At 40.8% G+C, this 26,666-nt stretch overlaps 1 protein-coding gene across 1 annotated transcript in view; it reads left to right on the forward strand.

Annotated features, from left to right (window-relative positions):
- Positions 1-26,666, forward strand: part of kif25 (kinesin family member 25) — a 321,128-nt gene that overhangs the window by 37,755 nt on the left and 256,707 nt on the right. Inside the window, exon 4 of the mRNA XM_072265970.1 lies at positions 19,888-19,955. Coding sequence (XP_072122071.1) covers positions 19,888-19,955 — 68 coding nt within the window. The remainder of the gene's footprint in view (positions 1-19,887; positions 19,956-26,666) is intronic.

Here is a 26,666-nt window from a genome sequence, read left to right on the forward strand (position 1 = left end):
AGTCTGCTGGCGGAAAAGCTCAAACTTTGGTTTCACTAGATCATAGAACCTCCTTCCAGCTGACTTCAGAGTCTCCACATGCCTTCTGAAAAACTATAGCTGAGATTTCATCTGAGTTTTTTTTCAACAGAGGCTTTCCCTTTGCCACCCTCACATAAAGCTGCGACTGGTGAAGCACCAGGGCAATAGTTGTATGCTCATTCTCTCCCATTTCAGCCACTGAAGTTTGTAACTCCTCCAGATTTGTCATAGGTCTCTTGGTGCCTTCCCTCCAAGTCCCCTTCTTGCACAGTCACTCAGTTTTTGAGGACGGCCTGCTCTGGGCAGATTTACAGCTGTGCCATATTTTTTCCATTTCTTGATGATTGACTTAACTGTACTCCAAGGAATATTCAGTGACTTGGAAATTTTCTTGTATCCATCTCCTGACTTGTGCTTTTAAATAACCTTTTCATGGAGTTGCTTGGAGTGTTCTTTTGGCTTCATGGTGTAGTTTTTGCCAGGATATTGACTCAGCAGCAGTTGGACCTTCCAGATACAGGTGTAGTTTTACAACTTGACTGCATACAGGTTTCTAAAAACAGATCTTCATTTAATGAATTATTTGACTTCTAAAACCGGTTGGCTGCACCAGTGATGATTTGGTGTGTCATATTAAGGAGGAGGAGGCTGAATACTTATGCAATCAATTATTTTGTGTTTTATATTTGTTTCCTTAAGGTTGTTAGAGTTCCCAATGATATGTGCCTCAAATAACCTCTGACAACCAAGTCCAGCTCCTGGCCTTCACGTGTGGCTTATTTACTAAGCCTGGCTAAACCATTTCTCAACAGGCAGTTTACTGGTGTCTTAAAACCGGTCAATTTGGGCAGATGAGGCTCCTCATCTGTAGTTGGTAGCTTATCCAGGAGAAGGACAATTCTGTTCTCAAACTTCTGCTGCCTTGCAGCTATACCCAGTTATGGGGAATACTTCTGGAGTAAACCTCAAGGGAAAAATTGTAGGCTGTATCTCGGGTAATGATGAGTTTGAGTACAGAGAGGAAATTAAGAACCTGGTGGCATGGTGCGAAGACAATAACCTATCCCTCAACGTCAGCAAGACAAAGGAATTGGTTGTTGACTTCAGAAGGAGTAGCAGACTTCATGACCCCATTTACATCGGTGGTGTGCAAGTGGAACAGGTCAAAAGCTTTAAGTTCCTCGAATGACCTAACTTGGTCCAACCAAACAGAGTCCACTGCCAAGAAGGCCCACCAGCGCCTCTACTTCCTGAGAAAACTAAAGAAATTTGGCCTGTCCCCTAAAACCCTCACTAATTTTTATAGATGCACCATAGAAAGCATTCTTCTAGGGTGCATCACAACCTGGTATGGAAGTTGTCCTGTCCAAGACTGGAAGAAGCTGCAGAAGATCGTGAACACGGCAAAGCACATCACACAAACCAATCTTCTGTCCTTGGACTCACTTTACACTGCACGCTGTCGGAGCAGTGCTGCCAGGATAATCAAGGACACGTCCCACCCAGCCAACACACTTTTCGTCTCTCTTCCCTCTGGGAGAAGGCTCAGGAGCTTGAAGACTTGTATGGCCAGATTTGGGAACAGCTTCTTTCCAACTCTGATAAGACTGCTGAACAGATCCTGACCTGGATCTGGGCTGTACCCTCCAAATATCTGGACTTGCATCTGCATTTTTTGCACTACCTTACTTTCCATTTTTCTATTTTCTGTTTATGATTTATAATTTAAATTTTTAATATCTACTATCGATTTGTAATCCAGGGAGTGGGAAGCGCAGAATCAAATATCGCTGTGATGATTGTACATTCTAGTATCAATTGTTTGGCGACAATAAAGTATAAAGTATAAATTCAGAGCTGGAGTCCCTAAGGCAGTCCAACATTGAACTCAACTCCTACAACCAAACTATATCGGTCTCTGTCATTCATTTGGGTTCATCAGATGTGTGGAGAGGGGAAGCTTGCTACATGGGCAACAGCTTGCTCTCCATATTGTACTGGCCAGGCTTGCGTATCTAGACAGATGGTATGTGATATGCATGGTCAAGTCTGACTGATGGAGGCCTCAGAAATTTGTAATTAGATGGGGGTGTCAAGTGATGATGTGGGATTGAGACGTGTAAATCCAGCTCTCCCGTAAAAAATCAGCAAAGTACCGTTTAAACAAAACAAAGTTAATAAATACTTTCTGAAAACTACTTATAAACTTTGCAAGAGTACTTTACGATATGCCTCGTAAACTGCTGTTGTTGCGAAGTCGCCGCGAGATGGGAAGAAAAAAAGGACCTACTCGGACTCAGGTTGGATCTCCTTCGGAGGAGATGTATTCTATCTCCGGCATAGAACAGGGAGCAATGGCGGCGGTAGCGGTCTCTCGGAAGAAGATGCCGGAAATGCGCATGCACAAATCCACACAACTCAAACTACAAGAACCGACAGCCACTGCAACTGAAAGTGACTCAGCGTCAGAATTGAATACCACAGAGAATACAGATGAAGAAGAGGAGGAAGAACTGGAAGAGATTGGAAGTAAAGGAGATGACGGAGACATAAGAGAGGCTTTATTGTAATTAACGGCTGAACTAAGAAAAGTAAGAGCAGAGCTTAGAGACATGAAGATGTGCTATAATAAAGCTATGAAAAGACAGGATAAAATGGATAAGAAGCTTCAGAAGATGGAAAGAACAATGGAGCATATTATTGATAGAAAAAAAAACAGAAAATGATCTGCTTGTCTGGAACACGGAAAGAAATCGACTCTTGGAGAAAGTGGACGTGTTGGAAACACGTGTAGACGTAATAATATTAAATTTGTTGGTCTTAAAGAAAGTATGGAGGGAGACAATCCAATAGAATTTTTTCAAAGATGGATCCCGGAAACTTTGCAAATGAAAGAGGAGGACCGATCAATTGAAATTCAGTGGGCACATAGAGCTCTAAGACCAAAACCACAAGATGACCAATATCCACGATCAATTTTAATAAAATTCTTACGATTTCAAGACAAGGAAAGGATTCTACAGGCAGCTGCCCAAGCTGCCAAGAATAGAAAAGGGCCATTGATGATTGAAGGGAACAAAATTTTTTTCTACCCTGACATAAGTTATGAACTTTTGAAGAGAAGGAAGAAATTTAATCCAGTGAAAAAAGTCCTATGGGATCACGGTTATCAATTTATATTATGTTATCCTGCAGCCTTGAAGATTTTTTTGGCTGGTGGAGAAAAAAGATTTTTTGATGATTACCGGAAAGCGGAGCAGTTTGTGCGAGATTCTCTGAATAATTACCAGATACAAGAACAAACTCAGGGGAGCGAGATGGATTGAAGATGAAGACTGGGTCAAGGAATGGACCTGTTGGATTTTTAAAGGCGGATGAATATATAAATATATTATTAATTATATGAGGGGAGGAAGAAAGGTTAAAATTCGAGGAATACTAGTTGGGAATAGTAACATTATTTATATATATATATATATATATATATATATAATTTTTTTTTGTTACAGGGGAGCTGGAAGAAGCACTGACCAATTGCTACACTAATCATGTGTGCAAGCGTGGCTTTAGCCACCACCCGCAAAATGGAGGGGGGTAGTGTTGTGTATCCTTTCATTCACAACATTAGTGGGGGGGTATTTTGTTTTTTCTTTTTTTGTATCTTATCTATCTTTTTTTTTCTTTTTGCCTGGATGATTGGGAGGGAAACACATAACAACATGGTGGAGTTCAAAGAGATTCCCCAAGGAAGTATGAGAGTTGAGAAGCTAAGTAATGTTTTAGATTGGAATAACTTTGTTAAGAATAATGACTGATTTATTGAATTTTTTGAGTTTTAATATTAATGGGCTTAATGGACCAGTGAAAAGAAAAAGAATCTTAACACATATTAAGAAAATGAAGATAGATTTAGCCTTCTTACAGGAAACACATTTAACAGAAACAGAACATCAGAAATTAAAGAGAGATTGGGTGGGTAGTGTTGTTGCAGCTTCATTTAATTCAAAAGCGAGGGGAGTAGCAATTTTGATCAGTAAAACGTTACCAATTAGAATACAAAATGTAATAACCGATTCTGCGGGGAGATATGTGATTATACATTGTCAACTTTTTTCTGAATTATGGACTTTTATGAATATTTATGCACCAAATGAAAATGATGCAAAATTAATACAAGAAGCTTTTTTGAATTTGGCGGATGCACATGAAAAAATATTAATAGGAGGAGATTTTAATTTTTGCTTAGACCCAGTCTTAGATAGATCAACTAAGGCTGTTATAAAATCGAAGGTAGTAAATCTAACTTTATCATTGGTGAAAGATTTAAATTTGATTGATATATGGAGAAGAATCAATCCTAAAGAAAGAGACTATGCGTTCTATTCTAATAGACATAAAACTTATTCAAGGATAGATTTTTTTCCTATTATCAATGCATATTCAACACAGAGTGAAAAATATGGAATATAAAGCAAGAATATTGTCAGATCATTCTCCTTTATTAATGACAATAATAATGACTGATAAGGAAGAAGTGGCTTATAGATGGAGATTTAATTCAACATTATTAAAACGTCAAGATTTTTGTGATTTTATAAAAAAGCAGATCCAATTTTTTTTGGAAACAAATTCTCATTCAGTGGATGATAAATTTATATTATGGGATGCGATGAAAGCATATTTGAGGGGTCAGATAATAAGTTATATGTCTAAAATCAAGAAAGAATATATGGCAGAACTAGATCAATTGGAAAAGAGATTACAAAATTAGAAAAAGAATCTCAAAGACATATGTCAGAAGAAAAACAAAGGCAACTTGTCAATAAGAAGTTACAATATAATATGCTTCAGACATATAGAATGGAAAAAGCAATCATAAGAACTAGGCAAAGGTATTATGAGTTAGGTGAGAGAGCACATAAAATTCTTGCTTGGCAGTTGAAAACAGAACAAGCTTCCAAAACAATAAATGCAATTAGAACAAGTGCAAATAAAATAACTTATAAACCTTTAGAAATAACTGAAACCTTCAAAAGCTTCTATTCTGAATTATATCAATCAGAATCACAAAATGATGTTAATGAGATAGAAAGGTTTTTATCACAAGTATCTGTTCCAAAATTGAATTCGGAAGAACAGAAGGGATTAGATATGCCTTTTACATTAAAAGAGGTTGAAGAAGCTTTAGGATCACTCCAAAGTAATAAATCTCCAGGAGAAGATGGTTTTCCCACTGAATTTTATAAAAAGTTTAAAGATTTATTATTTCCTCCCTTTATGGAATTAATATGTCAAGCAGAAAAAATACATAAACTCCCAGAATCTTTTCCAACAGCGATTGTAATAGTATTGCCAAAAAAAGACAGAGATCCTATAAAACCAACATCATACAGGCCTATTTCTTTATTGAATACGGATTATAAAATAATAGCAAAAATTTTATCGAATAGATTATCTAAATATTTACCAAAATTAATACATATGGATCAAACAGGATTTATTAAAAATAGACAATTGGCAGATAATGTAACTCGGCTACTCAGTATAATTCATTTGGCACAAAAAAGGGAGGAGAAGAGTATAGTAGTAGCCTTGGATGCAGGAAAAGCATTTGATAGATTGGAATGGGATTTTTTATTTAAAGTATTAGAAAAATATGGGTTAGGAACATCTTTTATAAACTGGATTAAAACTTTAAATACTAAACCCTAATGCTAAAGTAGTGACAAATACTCAAATTTCAACACCATTCCAGTTAAAAAGGTCAACTAGACAAGGTTGTCCATTATCACCTGCTTTATTTGTACCGGCGATAGAGCCATTAGCAGAACTAATTAAAATTGATCCAGATATTATGGGTTTTAGAGTTAATCAGGAGGAATATAAAATTAATCTTTTTGCTGATGATGTTTTGATTTACTTAACAAACCCACAACATTCGTTACATAAATTATCTTCTAGATTGGATGAATATGGGAAGGTATCAGGGTATAAAATAAATTGGGATAAAAGTGAAATTTTACCTCTTATTAAAGGAGACTATAGCCAATGTCGATTAGCAACCCAATTTAGATGGCCGGTAAATGGTATAAAGTATTTAGGTATAAGACTTAATAATGATGTAAAGAAGTTATATAAATTTAATTTTTTACCACTATTGAAAAAAATTCAAGAAGATCTTGACAAATGGATGATACTACCAATAACATTAGTAGGTAGAGTCAATGTTGTAAAAATGAATATATTTCCTAGATTACAGTATTTGTTTCAAACATTACCAATACAATTGCCACAGAAATTTTTTCAAGAGTTAAATAAATGTGTGAGAAAATTTCTTTGGAAAGGTAAGATGTCAAAAATATCATTGGAAAAATTGACATGTAAATTTGAGTTAGGAGGGTTACAACTTCCAAACTTTAAGAATTATTATAAAGCAAATCAACTTAGATTTATTGCATCTTTCTTTGATGATCGAAAACCAGCATGGATTATAATAGAATTAGACAAGATAGGAGAAAATAGACCTGAAGATTGTATATATAAATGGGAATCTAAATGGATGCGGGAAAAGAAAGAATCTCCTATATTAATACATTTGATTGATCTATGGAATAAGATAAATGTTGATAATGAAATACAGAAATCCTTATTAGCAAGGAGACCTTTGTTCCAAAACAGACTTATTCCTTTTACAATGGACAATCAACTTTTATATAATTGGTACCAAAAAGGGATTAGATTTATAGGAGACTGTTATGAATGAGGTATATTGATGTCATTTGAACAACTAAAGGATAAATATAAAATATCAAATAACACTTTCTTTTGTTACCTTCAATTAAGGGCTTACTTAAAAGGCAAGCTGGGTCAAACAATGTTTTTGCCAAAACCTAATGAAATTGAAATTTTAATTCAAAAAGGGAAAATTAAAAAATTTATTTCTTGTATGTATAATTTGATTCAAAAACAGACAATTAAACAAGAAATCCATAAGTCAAATCAAAAATGGGAAACAGATCTGAATATTAATATTGATGAAACAAATTGGTCAAGACTGTGTCTTGACAGTATGACAAATACAATAAATGTTTGACTTAGATTAGTACAATATAATTTTTTACACCAATTATATATTACACCACAAAAAATAAATAGATTAAATTCAAATCTATCCGATAAATGCTTTCGGTGTAATCAAGAAATTGGTACTTTCTTACATTCTACTTGGTCTTGTTTTAAAATTCAACCCTTTTGGATAAATTTAAGAGTCTTATTGGAACAAATTACTGGAACTCAACTTCCACATAACCCTGTATTATTTCTACTAGGTGATATTGAAGGGATAAAGCTGGAACTTAAACTTAAATATCAGAAAGAATTTATAAAAATTGCACTGGCAGTAGCTAAGAAGGCTATAGCAGTTACTTGGAAATCTGATTTGTATTTAAGTATGAATCGTTGGAACAATGAAATGGCTAGTACTATTCCACTCGAAAAAATTACTTATAATTTAAGAGATAAATATGAAACATTTTTGAATATTTGGCGCCCTTATTTACAAAAGATAGGATGGCATATTTAGTTGCTCCGATAAAGATCTTGGTCCCTTGGGGAAAGTAACGAATAAATATACTAAATTTATTTTGAATCCCATGGAGCATGTGGAAACCTTCCAATATCCAGGCGGTTCTTTTTTTTCTTTCTTTTCTTTTTTAGGTAGGAGTATATATGGGGGGGGGAGGGTTAAGGGGAGGGGGGGAGGGTAGATAGTATCTTTCCATGTATTCACTTTGAAAACTTAATAAAAATTATATTTAAAAAAAAAGAAATTTGTAATTAATTTAGATCACTTTGTAGAGATCTGTTTTCACTTTGACACAAATGTTTTTTTTCTGTAGATCAGTGTCAAAAAAAGACAAAGTAAATCCATAAGACCATAAGATTTAGGAGCAGAAGTAGGCCATTTGGTCCATCGAGTCTGCTCCACCATTCATTCATGGGCTGATCCAATTCTTCCAGTCAACCCCATTCCCCTGCCTTTTCCCCATACCCTTTGATGCCCTGGTTAATCAAGAACCTATCTCATTCTGCTTTGAATGCACCCAATGACTTGGCCTCCACAGCCACTCGTGGCAACAAATTCCACAGGTTTACCACCCTCTGATTAAAGTACTTTCTCCGCACCTCTGTTCTAAATGGACGTCGTTCAATTCTGAGTCATGAGGAAAGCAAGATGGACTGGGACTTCTTCATAACCCCTGAAACACAAGAGAGGTGACCCATAGGGGTATTTAAAATCATGAGGCATATATTCTCAATTGGTGTGTATAACATCATACAGGTAGTGTGGATAGACACTGATTGGTTCCCAAGGTGAAGTGGCTTATACAAGAGGGCATAATTTTAAGATGATTGGAGGAAAGTACAGGGGAGATGTCTGAAGTATTTTTTTTTTACAGGGAGTGATAAGCATGTGGAAAGTCCTGCCTGGGGCAGTGGTAGAGGCAGGTTCATTAGGGACATTTAAGAGTCTCTTAGATAGGCATATGGATGAATAAAAATGGAGGACGATGTGGGAGGGAAGGGTTAGATTGATTTTGGAACAGGTTAAAAGATTGGCACAACATTGTGGGCCGAAGGGTCTGTGCTTTGCTGTTCTATGTTCCGTGCAGAGCATGGATAAGGTGAATAGTCACAGTCTTTTCCCCAAAGTGGGGATGGGTGGGGGGTGGGGGAAGGTGAGTCTAAAGGTAAAGGGCATAGGTTTAAGATGAGAGGGGAAGATAAAAATAAGTAACCTGAGAGGACATTTTGAAGTGACCAGCAGGTGATGAGAATATGGAATGAGATGCCAGAGGAAGTGGTAGAGATGGAAAAATTACAACTTTAAAATGCATTTACACTGACATATGAATAGGAAAAATTTAGATGGATATGGGCCTAACACAAGTAAATATGGCTAGTTCAAGCAGGCAGGACGGTTGGCATGGATGGGTTGACCAAAAATCTGTTCTCTTGTCCTATACACTATGGCCATATATTAAGGGGATTGTGAGATATAATGTTCATACAGAATAGTGGGAATCAAGAAGGAAATCAGCCTTACTTGATGAATGACTGGGAAAATGAGAATTATAATCAGCTGTATCTTTGATTCTTTATTTGCAGTGCCTATAAAAAGTATTCACTCCCCTTGTAAGTTTTCATGTTTTATTGTTTTACAACATTGAATCACAGTGGATTTAGACCATAAGACAAAGGAGCAGAAGTCGGCCATTTGGCCCATCGAGTCTGCTCCGCCATTTTATCATTAGCTGATCTATTCTCCCATTTAGTCCCACTCTCCCGCCTTCTCACCATAACCTTTGATGCCCTGGCTACTCAGATACCTATCAATCTCTGCCTTAAATACACCCAATGACTTGGCCTCCACTGCCGCCAGTGGCAACAAATTCCATAGATTCACCACCCTCTGGCTAAAAATATTGCTTCACATCTCTGTTTTGAATGGGCGCCCTTCAATCCCTAAGTCATGCCATCTCGTACTAGACTCCCCCCACCATGGCAAACAATTTTGCCACATCCACTCTGTCCATGCCTTTCAACATTCGAAATGTTTCTATGAGGTCCCCCTCATTCTTCTAAACTCCAAGGAATACAGTCCAAGAGCGGACAAACGTTCCTCATATGTTAACCCTCTCATTCCTGGAATCATTCTAGTGAATCTTTTCTGAACCCTCTCCAACATCAGCACATCCTTTCTTAAATAAGGAGCCCAAAACTGCCCACAGTACTCGAAGTGAGGTCTTACCAGTGCTTTATACAGCCTCAACATCACATCCCTGCTCCTATACTCTATTCCTCTAGAAATGAGTGCCAACATTGCATTCACCTTCTTCGCCACCGACTCAACCTGGAGGTTAACCTTAAGGGTATCCTGCATGAGGACTCCCAAGTCCCGTTGCATCTCTGAACTTTGAATTCTCTCCCCTGTGACTCAAAGTTGTAGAACAACAAAACATGAAAACTTCCGGGGGGGGGGGCGGTGGTGAATACTTTTTATAGGCACTGCACATGGTACAGATAGTGTATTACCTTTGTACAACATGTTTGCCATTGCATCCTACAAATGTTCGTTTTCATTCAAGATGATTGTCAGTACCTTAAAATTTTTCAGTTTCAAACTTGTTGAAGTAGTGAAATCATTTAATTTTTACTCCCAGTCATTTCTGGAATCTCCAAGCCTCAATGGTGAAACCACATTGAGCAAAACAGTTCTGAATTGTCTTACTGCTTATTTCTCACCAACTATCACTGCCATAAATTAGTGATATTCTTTATGAATACAAACACACACAACATACTATTCAAAAACTGTTTGCTTTGAGCTTGATGTAGGGTCTAATGGCCACACAAGTGCACATGACTGATGTTAGTTAGAGACTGTTTGGCAACAGTCTCCTGTCTTAAATAAATGAAGGTAATCCTGAATATTTTCTTGGTTAGTTTTTGATATTTAAGAGTTGTCCAAAATATGCAGCTGCCCCAATTAACCGATGGCTCAATTAACCAAAATCCACTGTATATACTTATGATTATGTCTTGCAATGTATTGCTGCTGAAAAACAACAAATTTCATGGCATATTCTGGTGATATTAAATCTGATTCTTTCTTTCCCTGCCCATTGACATTATCGCCATAATCACAGTGTGTGAGCTGCCAATTACAAGTGTTTTAAGCTGATCCTTACAACAAATTTAAGGCATACTTGAGATACCCCTTTTGATTGTTGGTTGAAGCAGGTTTTAAAATGGGAAATACGATGCTTATTTGTGATTAATAGCTTAGGAACAATGCAAAGAATTCTGAAATTTTATTGAGCTGAAATTTTTCTCTTGTAGTCCTTTCCTAACTTGCAGAGTAATTCCAACATTTTCTAGTTTTATTTTTATGCTCATTTTAAAACAGTTTTTGTCTCGAGTTCGTATACAGTCCAGAGAAGAAAGCAGCATCTAATTGATAACTACAAGGACAAAAAGAGAGTCTTCAGTCAGAGAAAGCAAAAGAAAAGAAAAACTAAAGGTTTTCTTTTTCCTTCCCTTCTTTATCTCTGCTCAGCTAGGACAGTAAGAATGTCAGGCAAGAGAGTTTAATGCTCTTCTTGCGGGATGTGGGAAGACAGGGAGACCTTCGGTGTTTCCGAGGACTACAACTGCGAGAAGTGCATCCAGCTGCAGCTTCTAACAATCTGTGTTAAGGAGTTGGAGCTGGAACTGGATGAACTCTGGATCATTCAGGAGGCTGAGGGGGTGATAGATAGGACATATAGAGAGAGAGTTACACCTAAGGTGCAGGACACAGGAAACTGGGTGACAGTCAGGAAGGGGAAAGGGGTTAAGGAGCCAGTACAGAGTAGCCCTGTGGCCATCCCCCTCAACACTGGTATATCACTTTGGATACTGTCGGGAGGTATGACTGAACAGAGGGAAGTCACAGTGGTTGGGTCCCTGACACTGAGTCTTCCTGAGGAAGGAAGAGGGGAGAAGAGGCATGCTGTGGTAATAAGGGATTCATTAGTTAGGGGAACAGACAGGAGGTTCTGTGGGTGAGAAGGAGATTCCCGGATGGTATGTTGCCTCCCGGGTGCTAGGGTTTGGGACACCTCAAACTGAGCCCTCAGTATTCTTAAGTGGGAGGGTGAACAGCCAGAAGTCGTGGTCCATGTAGGTACCAATGACATGGGTAGGATGTGTGACAAGGTTCTGCATAGGAGCTGGATACTAGATAAGGGACAGGAACTCCAGATTTGTGATTGCTACCTGTACCACGTGCTAGTGAGGCAGGATCTAGGAAGATTGTACAGTTCAATATGTGACTAAGGAGTAGGTGTAGGAGGGAGGGCGTAAGATTTTTGGATTACTGGGTTCTCTTCATGGGAAGATGGGACCTGTTAAGAAAAGACAGTTTTCACCTGAACTGAAGGGGCACTAGCATCCAACAGGAAGGTTTGTTATGGGGTTTAAACTGGAGTTGAGGGTGAATGGGCAGCTGTAGCACTTAGGCCATTTGCAGGGAAAGTGCCAGGCGGGATGATTGGACAAGGGAATCACAAAAAGAGAGATCCCTGCAGAAAGTGGGGGGGGGGGGGGGGTGGAGAAAGAGGTAAAGATATGTTACCTTTTATATTAAAGGGTAGAATCCCTTGGAGATGGAGGATGATGTGCCAGATGCGGAGGCTCATGAGATGGTAGGTAAGGACAGGAGAAACTCTATCACTGTTAAAGCGGTGGGAAGATGGGGTGAGCATGGATGTTCGTAAATGGAGCAGATACAGGTGAGGGTAGCATCAATGCTGGAGGAAGGGAAACTCCATTCTTTGAAGAAGGGGGACATCTCTGATGCTGTGGAAAGGAAAGCCTCTTGAATGAATGAATTGACTTTATTTTTTACATCCTTCACATACATGAGGAGCAAAAATCTTAATGTTACGTCTCCATCTAAATGTGCAATGTGCAATCATAGTAATTTATAATAATTTATAATAAATAGAATAGTCAGTGTAATATAGAGTACACTCAAATCAGCATGAGTTAATCAGTCTGATGGCCTGGTGGAAGAAGCTGTCCAGGAACTTGTTGGTCCTGGTTTTTACGCTGAGGTACAGCTTTCCAGATGGTAGCAGCTGGAATAGATTGTGGTTGGGATGGCTTGGGTCCCCAATGATCCTACAGGCCCTTTTTACACACCTGTCCTTGTAAATGTCCTGAATCATGGGAAGTTCACAACTACAGATGTGCTGAGCTGTGCGCACAACTTAAAGCTGTTTACCCTCTCAACCCCAGATCCATTGATGTCAATAGGGGTTAGCCCATCTCCATTCCTCCTGTAATCCACAACCAGCTCCTTTGTTTTTGTGACGTTGAAGCATAGAAACATAGAAAACCTACAGCACAATACAGGCCCTTCAGCCGCCGTGCCGAACATGTCCCTACCTTAGAAATTACTAGGGTTACCCATAGCCCTCTATATATTTCTAAGCTCCATGTACCTATCCAAAAGTCTCTTAAAAGACCCTATCATATCCGCCTCCACCACTGTTCCCGGCAGCCCATTCCACGCACTCACCACTCCCTGTGTAAAAAAACTTACCCCTGGCATCTCCTCTGTACCTACTCCCCAGTACCTTAAACCTGTGCCCTCTTGTGGCAGCCATTTCAGCCCTGGGAAAAAGCCTCTGACAATCCACACGATCAATGCCTCTCATCATCTTATACACCTCTATCAGATGAGGGAGAGATTGTTTTCTTGACACCACTGTGTCAGAGAGATGGCTTCTTCCCTGTAGGTCACCTGGTTATTGTTTGAGATGAGGCCAATCATTGTGTCATTGGCGAATTTAGTTGGCAGATTGGAGCTGTAGGTGGCGATATAGTGATGGGTATACAGGGAGACTAATCTTTATTCTTGCTTTCCAGCACATATGATAACAGAAATCCGTTATTGCAGTGGAATAGATTGATTCACTTATGAAATACTGCTATCATTTTAAAATTACAGGAAATGACTTTTTGGTTTGGCTTGTCAAATCTGAATTATTACATGTATTGATTCATCTGACTGTGTACAGGTATTGTTGCCAGTTAGCTCTGAGGAGGGATCAAATGGGCCAGTGTTTTCTTTGGAAAAGGGGAGGCTGTGAGGAGTATTTAATTGACAAGTATAAAATTATGTAGTGCCAAGATAGAGTAAATAGTAAGGACCTAGTTTCCTTGACTGAGAGCTTAAAAACAGGGGAAATACAGTAGATTTAAAATTCAAGTTCAAGTCATGGATAGTCATTCAACCATAGGTGACTATCCATGAATACAAACAAAACAATGTTACTCCAGAGCCAAGCTGCAAAACACAGTACCAGTGAGACACAGCACAAGGCACATATAGCACATAAAAGACATACAAGATATCAGTAAAATACAGTTACATAAAAAATATGGTCCAAGGCCCTGAGTTCACGAATGTTGCAGCAGTCTCCAGTGAACATAATAAGGCTTGTCTTTTACCGAGTGAATGCTCGTAGAAGGATGGGGGAGACTACATGGAAGGAGAAAAATCACTGAAGGGTGGTGGGGAACTTAAAGCTTAATGCAAGTGTGGCAGAAACAGAAACCATCATACAAGGAGTATACGAAGAGTCACCGTCTGTAGGACTATGCACCTAAATGCTACAAGGTATGTTGAGGTGTGATTTGGAGGAGTAAGTTGAGGAGTTATTTATAGGTGCAAAGGATTGTTATTAAAAGAGGTTGCCCTCATTAAATACTTCAGATTCTGGGAATCTGAAATAAAAATCAGAAAATAGTGAAGCCTTGAGAGAGTCAGAAGGAACTATGGAAAGAGAACCATTTCATATTGATGAGTTTTCATCAGAGAAGAATGTTAATGTCATGTTTATTGTTATTTGCACAAATATGTGGATGTACAGATGCAATGAGAAACTTACTTGCATCATGGGCGCATAGCATCATATGAGGAGGATTCACAAGAAAAATAGAAATTAAACATAAATTATAACAATTTTTACAAGGAAGAACACAATTAGGAAGAAAAATCAATGTCTTAAAATAGACATGTCTCAAAATGTCCCTAATGGTCACGGTGTTGTTAAACTACAGTTATACAGTTGTACAGTTTGATGCAAGAACTGAATGGTTGAAGGAAAGTAGTTCTTGAACCTGATGTTATAGAACTTCAGGCTTCTGTACCTCCTGCATGGCATGGCTCACAGAAGGGAGATCTTTGATGATAGATGTTGCCTTCTTGAAGCACACCCTGTAGATGCCACTGATAGTGGGGAGAAATATGCTTTTCATTACTTGGGCTGAGGTCACTACTCTCTGCAGCTTCTTGCGTTCCTGCATATTCAGTTATTCTTCCAGACCATGAGGATGGTTTCAACAGCACATCTGTAGAAGTTTGTCAGAGTGTAGAAGTTTAAATGTGTGTAAGGGGGTTTCGACTTCTATGTTACTGCGGAGGCTAATTAAAATGGCGTTTTTGTTATGTTAATCTGGGGAATGCGGCTTTGTTGTGTTAAATACTGAGAAAGTTTGCGCTAGCAGCTTGTTTTTGCTTTAGAGTGTGATAAGAGAGTGCTATTAACCAAGTGGGATAGTTGTTATGGTTTTGGTGTATTTGAAGATACTGTATGCGCGGGGTTTTGGGGCAGAAGGCGGGAGAGCGAGACAGAGGATGGACCAGGTGCTGTGAGTCCGCTAACGGGGTCGGACCCCGAGCGGGACGTTTGGCAAGGAGACGGAGACGGACTCGTGTGGAGCGTCTGGTCGACCACCGTTGTTGGTCCCAGGCGGCCGGTCGAGGTGGTCCGAGGGGGTCACAGGGTGAAGAAGAAGGTTCTTGAGCTCCAACGGTTTTTGTGCACGAAGAGATTGAACTTTGATAAGTGTGGCACCTTTTATTTTCCTTTTATATTTTATTCTCTTTTAATTATATAGTTCCAGTAATATCTATAAACTGTAAATCATTTAATTGTATCTGGTGTATTGTCTGTTATTTGGGCGGGGTGGGGTACCTCACACAGCATCCACACAAACGAATTACCCAGTTTGGCGGGGCCGAGGCTGTTTCCCTAGACGACAGCGAGCCGAGCGACCCTGAGGGTGGCCGGGAGGGGGCTACATTGTGTGGGCTTTGTCCGAGATTGTATCTGCTGGTATGCTGTGTGGGTGCCCTGTTTAAATCTGTAATGTGTGTCTCTGTGGGTTATTTGCTGGTGATTGCTGTATGTGTTGTGGGTGCGGTCTTTGTTCGAGTTCAGGCTGGCATTGACGAGTTGGAGGTGGCACTCGGGGCTGTCCATGCAGTTGGGAGAGAGAGGAAAGAGTGGTCTGATTTGGAGGTAGAGTCTGCGAATAAATGTTCTAGCTCTGGCAGGCTCCGCCTGGCACTGGGGATAGTGTCCACCCCAGGAGGGGCGGAGACGTGTGAGACGTGGGCGGAGCGGATCTCTCAGTTGTTAGATGAGTGGCAGTGCTTGGTTGAGGGAGAGCGACAGGGATTGGTTGAAAGTTTGAGTAGGCGGGCTAGTGACGGTGTCAGAACTGTCAGGTTCACTTACACCGTAGTGACAGCTGTCAGTTATTTGAAAGGGGGGGAAAGTTTTCAGTGTGTCTTCTCTGGCGAGGAGGGCGGCTAAATTGCTTGCAGTGCGGGGGGATCATTTCAGGGGATCAGTTGTTCAGTTGATCAGAGGAGTGTCGGGAAACTTAGTGGAGGCCCAGTGGGGGAACGGCTTGGGGTCTCTGGGGAAGCACGTTCCCAGCAATGTACCAATGAACTTCCAAAAGGAAAAGACCCTATTCCTGAAGGCTTAGAGGGGCCACGCCCCAGGGTGTCGCTATGGATAGAGGGAAGTGATGCTAAAGCTATCCTCGACCCCGGGGCACAGATCAAGTTGTTGTACAGTTCGTTTTACAACCGGTGTCTGAAGCATTTATCCTTGACAACCGCAAGGGCACCGGAGACTTGGGGTACTAGTGGCAGTAGTTATCCAGAAGACGATGATTGGTTAATGACCCTGGAGTTCATGGAGGCATTGTCTGAGCACCCAGCGTGTCGAGTTGCTTCTGAGGACGTGTGTAGCAGCCTTGAGCCGGTACCGAATTTAAACGAGACCCGGCGGTGGTACGGCTTGGGAAAAGTAGCTGAGGGTGAGACCCTCTTAGTAGATGCTCCGAACTACCACGAGGGAGGGGAGTTGACCGCTGAAGACACCTCAGTGAGAGAGAGGTCGCGGCAATTGGACCCTGACGGCGTGGGAGATGAAGGCAGCGTGTGTGTGGATTATGCGATGTGGTTTAATGTGCTGCATCTGAGGAGTGGATGTTGCCAGATCCTGAGGAGTGCGGCTGTTGAGCTGAAGATGGCCTTTACTAGTTCCCTAGGATTCTTCCAATCCGGAAAGATGCCCAAGGGCATATCCGGAGCCCCTGCATCCTTCCCGTGGGGCATGAGGAAGACCATGGGGGAAGTGAAGGTGTGTGGAGTTTTGACGTATGTGGATGACCGCCTAGAGCTTGGATTCGCCTGGGGGGACTATGAGGCGAGGCGAGTGGCTGAGCCCGGGTGACCGAAGCAAAGTGTCAAATGTGGAGGAGTTTTTGGCTGGAGGAGTTTGGTGCAATGTGAGGAAAATGACCCGACATAGCAGTTGAACTTCCTGGTGTTGGGTCAGATGGTGGTGGACCGGGGGATGGAAACCCAGGTCGTCAATCTGAATGAGACACGGGGACGAGAGGGATTTGCACCGCACTGCAGTCATGTACTGATGAATTAATCCAGCGAGAAGAAACAATGGCCCACCTTCGAAGGGATCAGCAGAAACTCAAGACGTCGATTCAGAATAGATTGGAAGACTTGCAAGTTGGGGAAGATCAAGGAAGTGTTCTGACTAAGGTCAACAGAAAACCGAGAGCCCAGGGAGGGCAGTTTGACTACACTCTCGAGGAGGTAAAGAAATGGAGGGCAGATCTCGGAAAAGGGAGGCGGACGCTTGAAAGGAACCTGAAGGTGACTATCGCGAGTTTAAATGAAGTGGAAAAACTGAAAGTTGACCTGGAAGACGTCCCCAGGAAGAAACAACCGGAGGCTGAACATCCTTTAACTGCTGCTTTTCAGGTCAGGGAGGAAGAAGCTGGGGGGGTAACTGCGTCCCAGATTGAGATGGCCAGGAACCCTGAGTCAGAACTGCTGAGGCTGTGGCGAGAGTTGAAGGAGTCCCCGAAGAAGCTGACGTCTCGACTGCAGGAGGCTGAAGGGGTAGCCCCGGCTAAATGTTTCAGTTTGGAGAAACTTAAACAGCAGCTACCGATCGAGGGAATGAGGAAGGATACGGATTCGAAAAAGAATGTGCTGCACATGTGGAACATGCTGCCTTTCGCTAACTTCCCTGTGATTGAGGAAGAGACCTTTGGCCCTTCTCCCACTGAGTCAGGTGTAGTGGGGAGGGCTAGCTGTGGGCAGTCTGAGTTACGGCAGGATCAGGAAGGAGGAGAGGCGGGGCCCCGGACACGGGACAGGGGGCTCCGAGCTGTAATGGTGGCCTGAGTGAGAGAGGAGTTGGCAAGCAGACCCAAGGTATCCCTAGTAGTGTCTGAACCTTTTGGGTTTAGGTGAGGGGGTACGGAGGTCTTGGAGGGTTAAGAAGCTCCCAGATAGGTTGGCCTATGTAGCGCCCATGGGACGGGAGTAAGGTCCACTGTTTGGGGAGCACTGTCACTGTGTGTATCTGTGTATGTGTGTTTTGTGTGTCTGCAGGACTGGCTGGCGAGTTATTTAGAAGTCATGAGGACATGACTTTATTTGGTGGGGGGAGAGTGTAAGGGGGTTTCGATTTATGTTACTGCGGAGGCTAATTAAAATGGCGTCTTTGTTATGTTAATCTGGGGAATGCGGCTTTGTTGTGTTAAACGCAGAGAAAGTTTGCGCTAGCAGCTTGTTTTTCTTTAGAGTGTGATAAGTAAGTGCTATTAACCAATTGGGATAATTGTTATGGTTTTAGTGTATTTGAAGATACTGTATGCGCGGGGTTTTGGGGTAGAGGCGGGAGAGAGGGACAGAGGATGGACCAGGTGCTGTGAGTCCGCTAACGGGGCCGGACCCCGAGCAGGACGTTCGGCGAGGAGACGGAGACGGACTCGTATGGAGCGTCTGGTCGACCACCGTTGTTGGTCCCAGGCGGCCGGTCGAGGTGGTCCGAGGGGGTCACAGAGTGAAGAAGAAGGTCCTTGAGCTCCAACAGTTTTTGTGCACGAAGAGATTGAACTTTGATAAGTGTGGCGCCTTTTATTTTCCTTTTCTATTTTATTCTCTCTTAATTATATAGTTCCAGTAATATCTACAAACTGTAAATCATTTAATCGTATCTGGTGTATTGTCTGTTATTTGGGCGGGGTGGGGTACCTCACACAGCATCCACACAAACGAATTACCCAGTTTGGTGGGGCCCAGGCTGTTTCCCTAGACGACAGCGAGCCGAGCGGCCCTGAGGGTGGCCAGGGGGGGCTACATGTGTATGGTGTAAGGAAAAGGAAAAAAGGAAAGAATATCATCTTCAAAATGGAGGAAGGTAAATTTGATTAAATGACAGAGGATGGTGATTCAAGGCCAAAATGAGCAGTAATGAAAACAGCAGTAAACAAAAAAGCAAACAGTCTAGTTTTGAATTTTTTAATGAGGAAGACTAATGAGTCAGGAGATAAGTCTCTACTCCTTGACCTTGTAATAGGGATGATTATGGGAACTCAGCAGGTTGACCAGTGTCTGTGGAGGGGGGGAGAAATTGTTGATGGCTCAGATTGAAACTCTGCATCCAGAATAAGAATGGAGAGGGGAGATAGCCAGTATAAGGAGGAGAGGGTGAGTGATGAAACAGGGATCAAAGGTGATCGATGGACTGAAGAAGGGATTGAAGGGCAATGGGCAGATTGATCAAGCAAGGAAAGCGGGGGTTAGCTGAAGGCAAAATACAGAGGCAAGAGGAGGATGAGGAACAACACCTCATATTCCACATGGGTAGACTACAAACCAATGCTATGAACAATGAATTTTCCATTTTAAGGCAATTCTCACCTCCATTTAACCCCCACAACCCCCTATCCCCGTTGTTCCTTTTCCCGTATCTTTCTTCTGCACTCTCAGTCCTGATGTAGGGTTTTGACCCAAAATGATGATAATTACTTGCCCCCACCATCAGATTCCCCACTTCCTTCCAGCAGTTTGTTGCATCTGCAGTCTTTATTTACTTAAGTTACAGCTTCATAATGTAATGAATCTATTTTTGTATGCAGGAAACTATTCAAGTAAAATGCAGTCGCTCTGGTCTTACAGCAGTAAACAAGATGTTTGAATTTGAACGGTAAGTGATAACAGTCACAGTGCATTTCTGATAAATACTAACAAACTGGTGAAAAGAAAGCAATAGGTTGTGTTAACTTATTGCAAAGCTGTTCTGTGTAAACAGTCTTAGTGGCTATAACAAACAGAGACAAATAAATAGCCATACCGGGAACAAACTACAAGCTTTGTGCATAAAAGGCAAAAACTAGCCAAGCATCTTGGCACTGGGAGAGACAGAAAAAATGCAGCAAAATGAAAAAAAAACCAATGGTGAGCTAGAAAACAAGAGTACAAAAGAAATTTGCAAGGTGAATCAAAATGAACACAAAATAATTATGATTGAGGTAAAACAGGTGATGAAGAGCAACATTAGCAACTTGTAGAGATATTGGTGACAGTATAAGTGAAAAGACAAATTAGTATACAATGAATGATTATTTTTGCATTAGTGGTTTTGGGCCCTTTATCTGAGAAAGGATATGCTGCCATTGGAGAGAATGCAAGGAAGATTCACAAGAATGATCCCTGGATTGAAAGAGTTGATGTACGAGGAGCATCTGATAACCCTGGGCCTGTACTCACTGGAATTTTGATGAATAAGGGGAGATCTCATTGAAACCTGTAGAATATTGTAAGGCCTAGATAGAGTGGATGTGGAGAAGATGTTTCCCATAGTGGAGGTGTCTAGCCTCAAGAGTACAAGGACATCTCTTTAGAACAGAGATGAGGATGAATTTCACTAACCAGAGTGTGGTGTATTGTGGAATTCATTGCAATACACAGCTATGGAGGAAAAGTCATTAGATATTTTTAAAATGGAGGTTGATATAGAAACATTGACCATAGAAAACCTACAGCACAATACAGGCCCTTCGGCTGTCAATGCTGTGCCGAACATGTACTTACTTTAGAAATTACCTGGGGTTACCCATAGTCCCCTATTTTTCTAAACTCCATGTACATATCTAAGAGTCTCTTAAAAGACCCTATTGTATCCGCCTGTACTACAGTCGACGGCAGCCCATTCCACGCACTCACCACTCTCTGCATAAAAAACTTACCCCTGACACTTCCTCTGTACCTACTTCCAAGCACCTTAAAACTGTGTCCTCTTGTGTTAGCCATTTCAGCCCTGGGAAAGAGCCTCGGACTATCCACACAATCAATGCCTCTCATCGTTTGCAGCGTGCGCGGCTGCTCCAGAAATGATATCAGTATTTGTTAAGTAGGTACCGTGCACAATTCTGATTTGATGGAGACAGACGTGAGAGCACAGAGGAACATCTGGAGAAACTTCTGAAATGCCCGCTTCGCTGCCGCTGCTACTGTATGTTCCGGAATCTCCGGAGGAGAAGGCCTCTGAATCCTCAGCTTTGCTTGTTTCGGTGGTCGGGACGAGGTTGAAGGCGCTTGGCAGAGGATGGCGCTCGGGAGGCTGTATCGGAGGGGCTGGTCGGAGGCTCAAAGTTTTTGGACGGACTCAGAGTTGGCTGTCGGGTGCTTCCAATGCATCGGCATTTGTCAGTTGTCGGTGCTTGGAGGTTTAGGGCAGGGAGAACTTCTCCCTCTTGCCACCTGCTATCGGGGGCTATTGGAGTCGATCGGGACTTGAGTTTTTTACCGTTCCCATGGTCTGCTCTTCATCAAATTATGGTATTGTTTTGCACTGCTGTAACTATATGTTATAATTATGTGGTTTTGTCTTTGGTTTGTCCTGTTTTTTTGTGATATCACTGGAGGAACATTGTATCATTTTTTAATGCATGCATTTCTAAATGACAATAAACGAGGACTGAGTGTCCTCATAATCTAATCTAATCTTATACACCTCTATCAGCCACTGGCTATATACAGTGCCTGTAAAAAATATTCACCCCCACTTGGAAGACATCTTGTATTATTGTTTTACACCATTAAATCACAGTGGATTTAATTTGGCTTTTTTGACACTGATCAACAAAAAAAGACTTTTCTGTGTTAAAGTGAAAACAAATTTCTATAAATTGAATTGAATTGGCTTTATTACTTACATCTTTCATATACATGAGGAGTTAAATCTTTACATTACGTCTCTGTCTAAATGTGCAATTTATAGTAATTTATAAAAATAGTATGTACAACAGAACGGTCAATATAACATAGAAATACAGTTGTGTCAGCATGAATTAAGCAATCTGATGGCCTGGTGGAAGAAACTGTCCCGGAGCCTGTTGGTCTTGGCTTTTATGCGGTGGTAGTGTTTCTTGGATAGTAGCAGCTGGAACAATTTGTGGTTCGGGTGGCTCAGGTCCCCAATGATCCTTCGGGCCCTTTTTACACACCTGTCTTTGTAAATGTCCTGAATAGTGGGAAGTTCACATCTACAGATGCGCTGAGCTGTCCGCACCACACTCTGTAGAGTCCTGCAATTGAGGGAAGTACAGTTCCCATACCAGGCAGTGATGCAGCCAGTCAGGATGCTCTCAATTGTGCCCCTGTAGAAAGTTCTTAGGATTTGGGGGCCCATACCAAACTTCTTCAGATGTTCGAGGTGAAAGAAGCACTGTTGTGCCTTTTTTCACCACCCAGCCGGTATGTTCAGACCACATGAAATCCTTGGTGGTGTTTAAGCCAAAGAACTTAAAGCTGTTCACCCTCTTAACCCCAGATCCATTGATGTCAGTAGGGGCTAGCCTGTCTCCATTCCTCCTGGTAGTCCACAACCAGCTCCTTTGTTTTTGCGACATTAAGGGAGAGGTCATTTTTTTGTGTCATGGTGATGATTTCTTCTCTGTAGGCTGCCTCATTATTATTTGAGATTAATCCAATCAGTGTATTGTTATCAGCAAACTAAATAGGTCTAAATTAATTACAATTATTAAACACAAAAAATTGATTGCATGATTGCTCATCCCCTTCAAGTCAGTATTTAGTAGATACATCTTTGGCAATAATTACAGCCTTGAGTCTGTGTGGATAGGTCTCGATCAGCTTTGCACATCCGGACATTGTAATTTCCCCCCCCATTCTTTACAAAACTGCTCAAGCTCTATCAGATTACATGGGAATTTTGAGTGAACAAGTCCGACCACAAATTCTAAATTTGATTGAGATCTGGACTCTGACTTGGCCACTGCAGGACATTACCTTCGTTGTTTTTAAGCCACTTGTTTTTTTTAGAGACATAGAAACATAGAAAACCTGCAACACAATACAGGCCTTTTGGGGCCACAAAGCTGTGCCGAACGTGTCCTTACCTTAGAACTACTGAGGCTTACCCATAGCTTATTTTTCTAAGCTCCATGTACCTATCTAGGAGTCTCTTAAAAGACCCTATTGCATCCGCCTCCACCACTGCCGCCGGCAGCCCATTCCACACACTCACCACTCTGTGCGTAAAAAACTTACCCCTGACATCTCCTCTGTACCTACTTTCAAGCACCTTAAAACTATGCCCTCTCGTGCTAGTCATTTCAGCCCTGGGAAAAAGCCTGTGACTGTCCATACAATCAATGCCTCTCATTATCTTGTACACCTCTATCAGGTCACCTCTCATCCTCCGTCACTCCAAGGAGAAAAGGTCGAGTTCACTCAACCTTTTCTCATAAGGCATGCTTCCCAATCTAGGCAACATCTTTGTAAATCTCCTCTGCACCCTTTCTATGGTTTCCACGTCCTTCCTGTAGTGAGGCGACCAGAATTGAGCACAGTACTCTCAAATGCGGTCTGACCAGGGTCCTATGTAGCTGCAACATTACCTCTCGGCTCTTAAACTCAATCCCACAGTTGATGAAGGCCAATGCACTGTATGCCTTCTTAACCACAGAGACAACCTGTGTAGCAGCTTTGAGTGTCCTATGGACTTGGACCCCATGATCACTCTGATCCTCCACACTGCCAAGAGTCTTACCATTAATACTTTATTCTGCCATCATATTTGACCTACCAAAATGAACTACCTTACACTTATCTGGGTTGAACTCCAGCTGCCACTTCTCAGCCCAGTTTTGCATCCTATCAATGTCCCATTGTAACCTGTGACAGCCCTCCAATATTATCCACAACACCCCCAACCTTTGTGTCATCAGCAAATTTACTAACCTGTCCCTCCACTTCCTCATCCAGGTCATTTATAAAAATCACGAAGAGTAGGGGTCCCAGAACACATTCCTGAGGCACACCACTGGTGACTGAACTCCATGCAGAATATGACCCGTCTACAACAACTCTTTTCCTTGTGCGGGCAAGCCAGTTCTGGATCCACAAAGCAATGTCCCCTTGGATCCCATGGCTCCTTACTTTCTCAATAAGCCTTGCATGGGGTACCTTATCAAATGCCTTGCTGAAATCCATATACACTACATCTATGGCTCTCCCTTCATCAATGTGTTTAGTCACATCCTCAAAAAATTCAATCAGGCTGGTAAGGCACGAGTTGCCTTTGACAAAGCCATGCTGTCTATTCCTTTTTTTTTAAATTTTATTTTTATTTGGATAAGGAATTCACAAATATCATGTACTTTTTTCACACATATAACCTTTTCCATTTTTTTATATGTATAAAACTACAATTATTTATACATTCTTAAGTACACATTGAGATGATATAAAAGGAAAATAAACATTTAAATAGATAATTATGTACTGTGGTAAATCTAACCTATTAGGCTAAGTAATGGAATTAGTTGTTAAGAAAAATGGTAATAATAGTTTCCATATAACCCTTCTGGACCATTTCCACTGGTCCAAAATGTTGTATATAAGCCTATGTATCAACCATTGTAGGTGTTTATATCCTAATTTGTTCATGCTTGCTCCTGCCCGCAGACATAATTATCCAATCCCTATGTACTTATTTACTTAATTTTTTCATTTTTTTATCCCTTTCCCAAATCTTTCCCTTTACTTGTGTTAATTCTCTATTTTCCAAAAGAAAACAAAAAAAAACAAACATTTAGACTAGGGGTGCTTACGTTAGCAATATTACTGTGTTGATGAGAAGAGCAGTATAAATCATTAGGAGAGTCATCTAAAGTCTGCTCGCATTGGGGTTATATATTCAATCCATTTATTCCAGATTTGATAAAATTTTTCTTTTTGAGTTCTCAGGGAGTAAGTCAACTTTTCCATTTTAAATATTTCCAAGATAATTTCGTACCAATCTTCTAATGTAGGTGGTATTGGATTTAGCCATTTTCTAGTAATTGATTTCTTACTTGCCGCTAAGAGGGCCTGCAGCAACTTTATATCTTCCTTCTGTTCAAGAAACAATACATGCCCCAAATAGAGCGTCACAAAGTTCAGAGGTATCTGGGACCTAAGTACCTTAACTAATGTTCTATGAATACCTTCCCAAAATAGACTTAATTTAGGGCAATCCCAAAAAATATGAAAATGATTTGCCTCCTTGAAGCCGCACCTTCTCCAACACATCACATTTGTATCTTTATATTTTTCCTGATATGGGGTCTTGAAGTATCTTATAATGTTTTTCCAACAATGTTCTCTCCAAGTCAAAGAATTAGTCGAGGACCATTGAAAGCTGCAGATTTTCTCCCAAGCCTCCTCTGAAAGTACCAACCCCGCTTCTTTCTCCCACTTCTCTTTAATATACAGTGTATTTACATTTTTAGCATGGGAGAGTGCATTATATAATCGAGAAACTGATTTACGAGGTATTGAACTGCAAGCCGAATTCAGAATCTTGAAAAATTCTAATTCTACTGTTGATAGGTCTGTATATCTACAACTCTGGTTAACATAGTTTCGTACTTGAAGGTACCTAAAAAAGTCATTATGTTCTAGGCCATGTTTGTCCTGCAGGATTTGGAAACTTTGTAATACTCTTTTATCTATAAATGAGAGGTAGGTTGTAAGACCTTTCTTTATCCATAGCTCAAATCTTTTATCTCCTCTGTTGGGAAGGAATTCGGTATCATATGCACACCATCTAAAGAGTTTTAACATGTTATTAATTCCACATGAATTAACCACCTTCTGCCATACTTTTAATGTAAGATTTATCCAAGCGTTTTTAAATTTTTCCAACTGGGCCATCAATCCTTTGTCAGCTGTTGAGGCCTGAAGAGGAAAACTGTCAACTAATCCAAATTCTATTTCCTTCCATCTAGCCTTATATTCCCTATTACACCAATATAACAGAGGGGTTATCTGTGAGGCATAAAAATAATTTCTCAGGCAAGGAAGAACCATACCTCCTCCTTCCTTCCCTAACTGTAAGGTGTTATATCGAATTCTAGGTTTCTTTCCTTGCCAAATAAAGCAGGAAATCCATTTGTCCCATTCCCTGAATTGATTATCATCCACCTCCACCGGTAAAGTATGGAAAAGATACAATAACCGAGGAAGAATATTCATTTTTATAGTATTAATCCTTGAATTTAAACTTAAAAAGGGGATAAGATTCCATCTATGCATATCTGCTTTTATCTCTGAGATTAATGGCCCATAATTTACCTGTGACAGTGTTGAAAGATCCTTCGGCAGGGTTATTCCTAAATATTTTAATGATTTAGCTTCCCACTTAAGATCATATGTATCCTGCAATTTTTTGGATGGTGTATAATTTAGGGACATAACCTGCGTTTTCTTTACGTTTATTTTATAACCTGATATTTTTCCAAAGTCATCCAACAGTGTAAACAATCCTATAAATGATTTTTCTGGTTCACTCAGATAGACCAAAACATCATCTGTGAATAACGCCACTTTCTGTTCAATCCCTGCCACC

This window comes from Mobula birostris, chromosome 8 (assembly GCF_030028105.1).
Source record: "Mobula birostris isolate sMobBir1 chromosome 8, sMobBir1.hap1, whole genome shotgun sequence".
NCBI lineage: Eukaryota > Metazoa > Chordata > Chondrichthyes > Myliobatiformes > Myliobatidae > Mobula > Mobula birostris.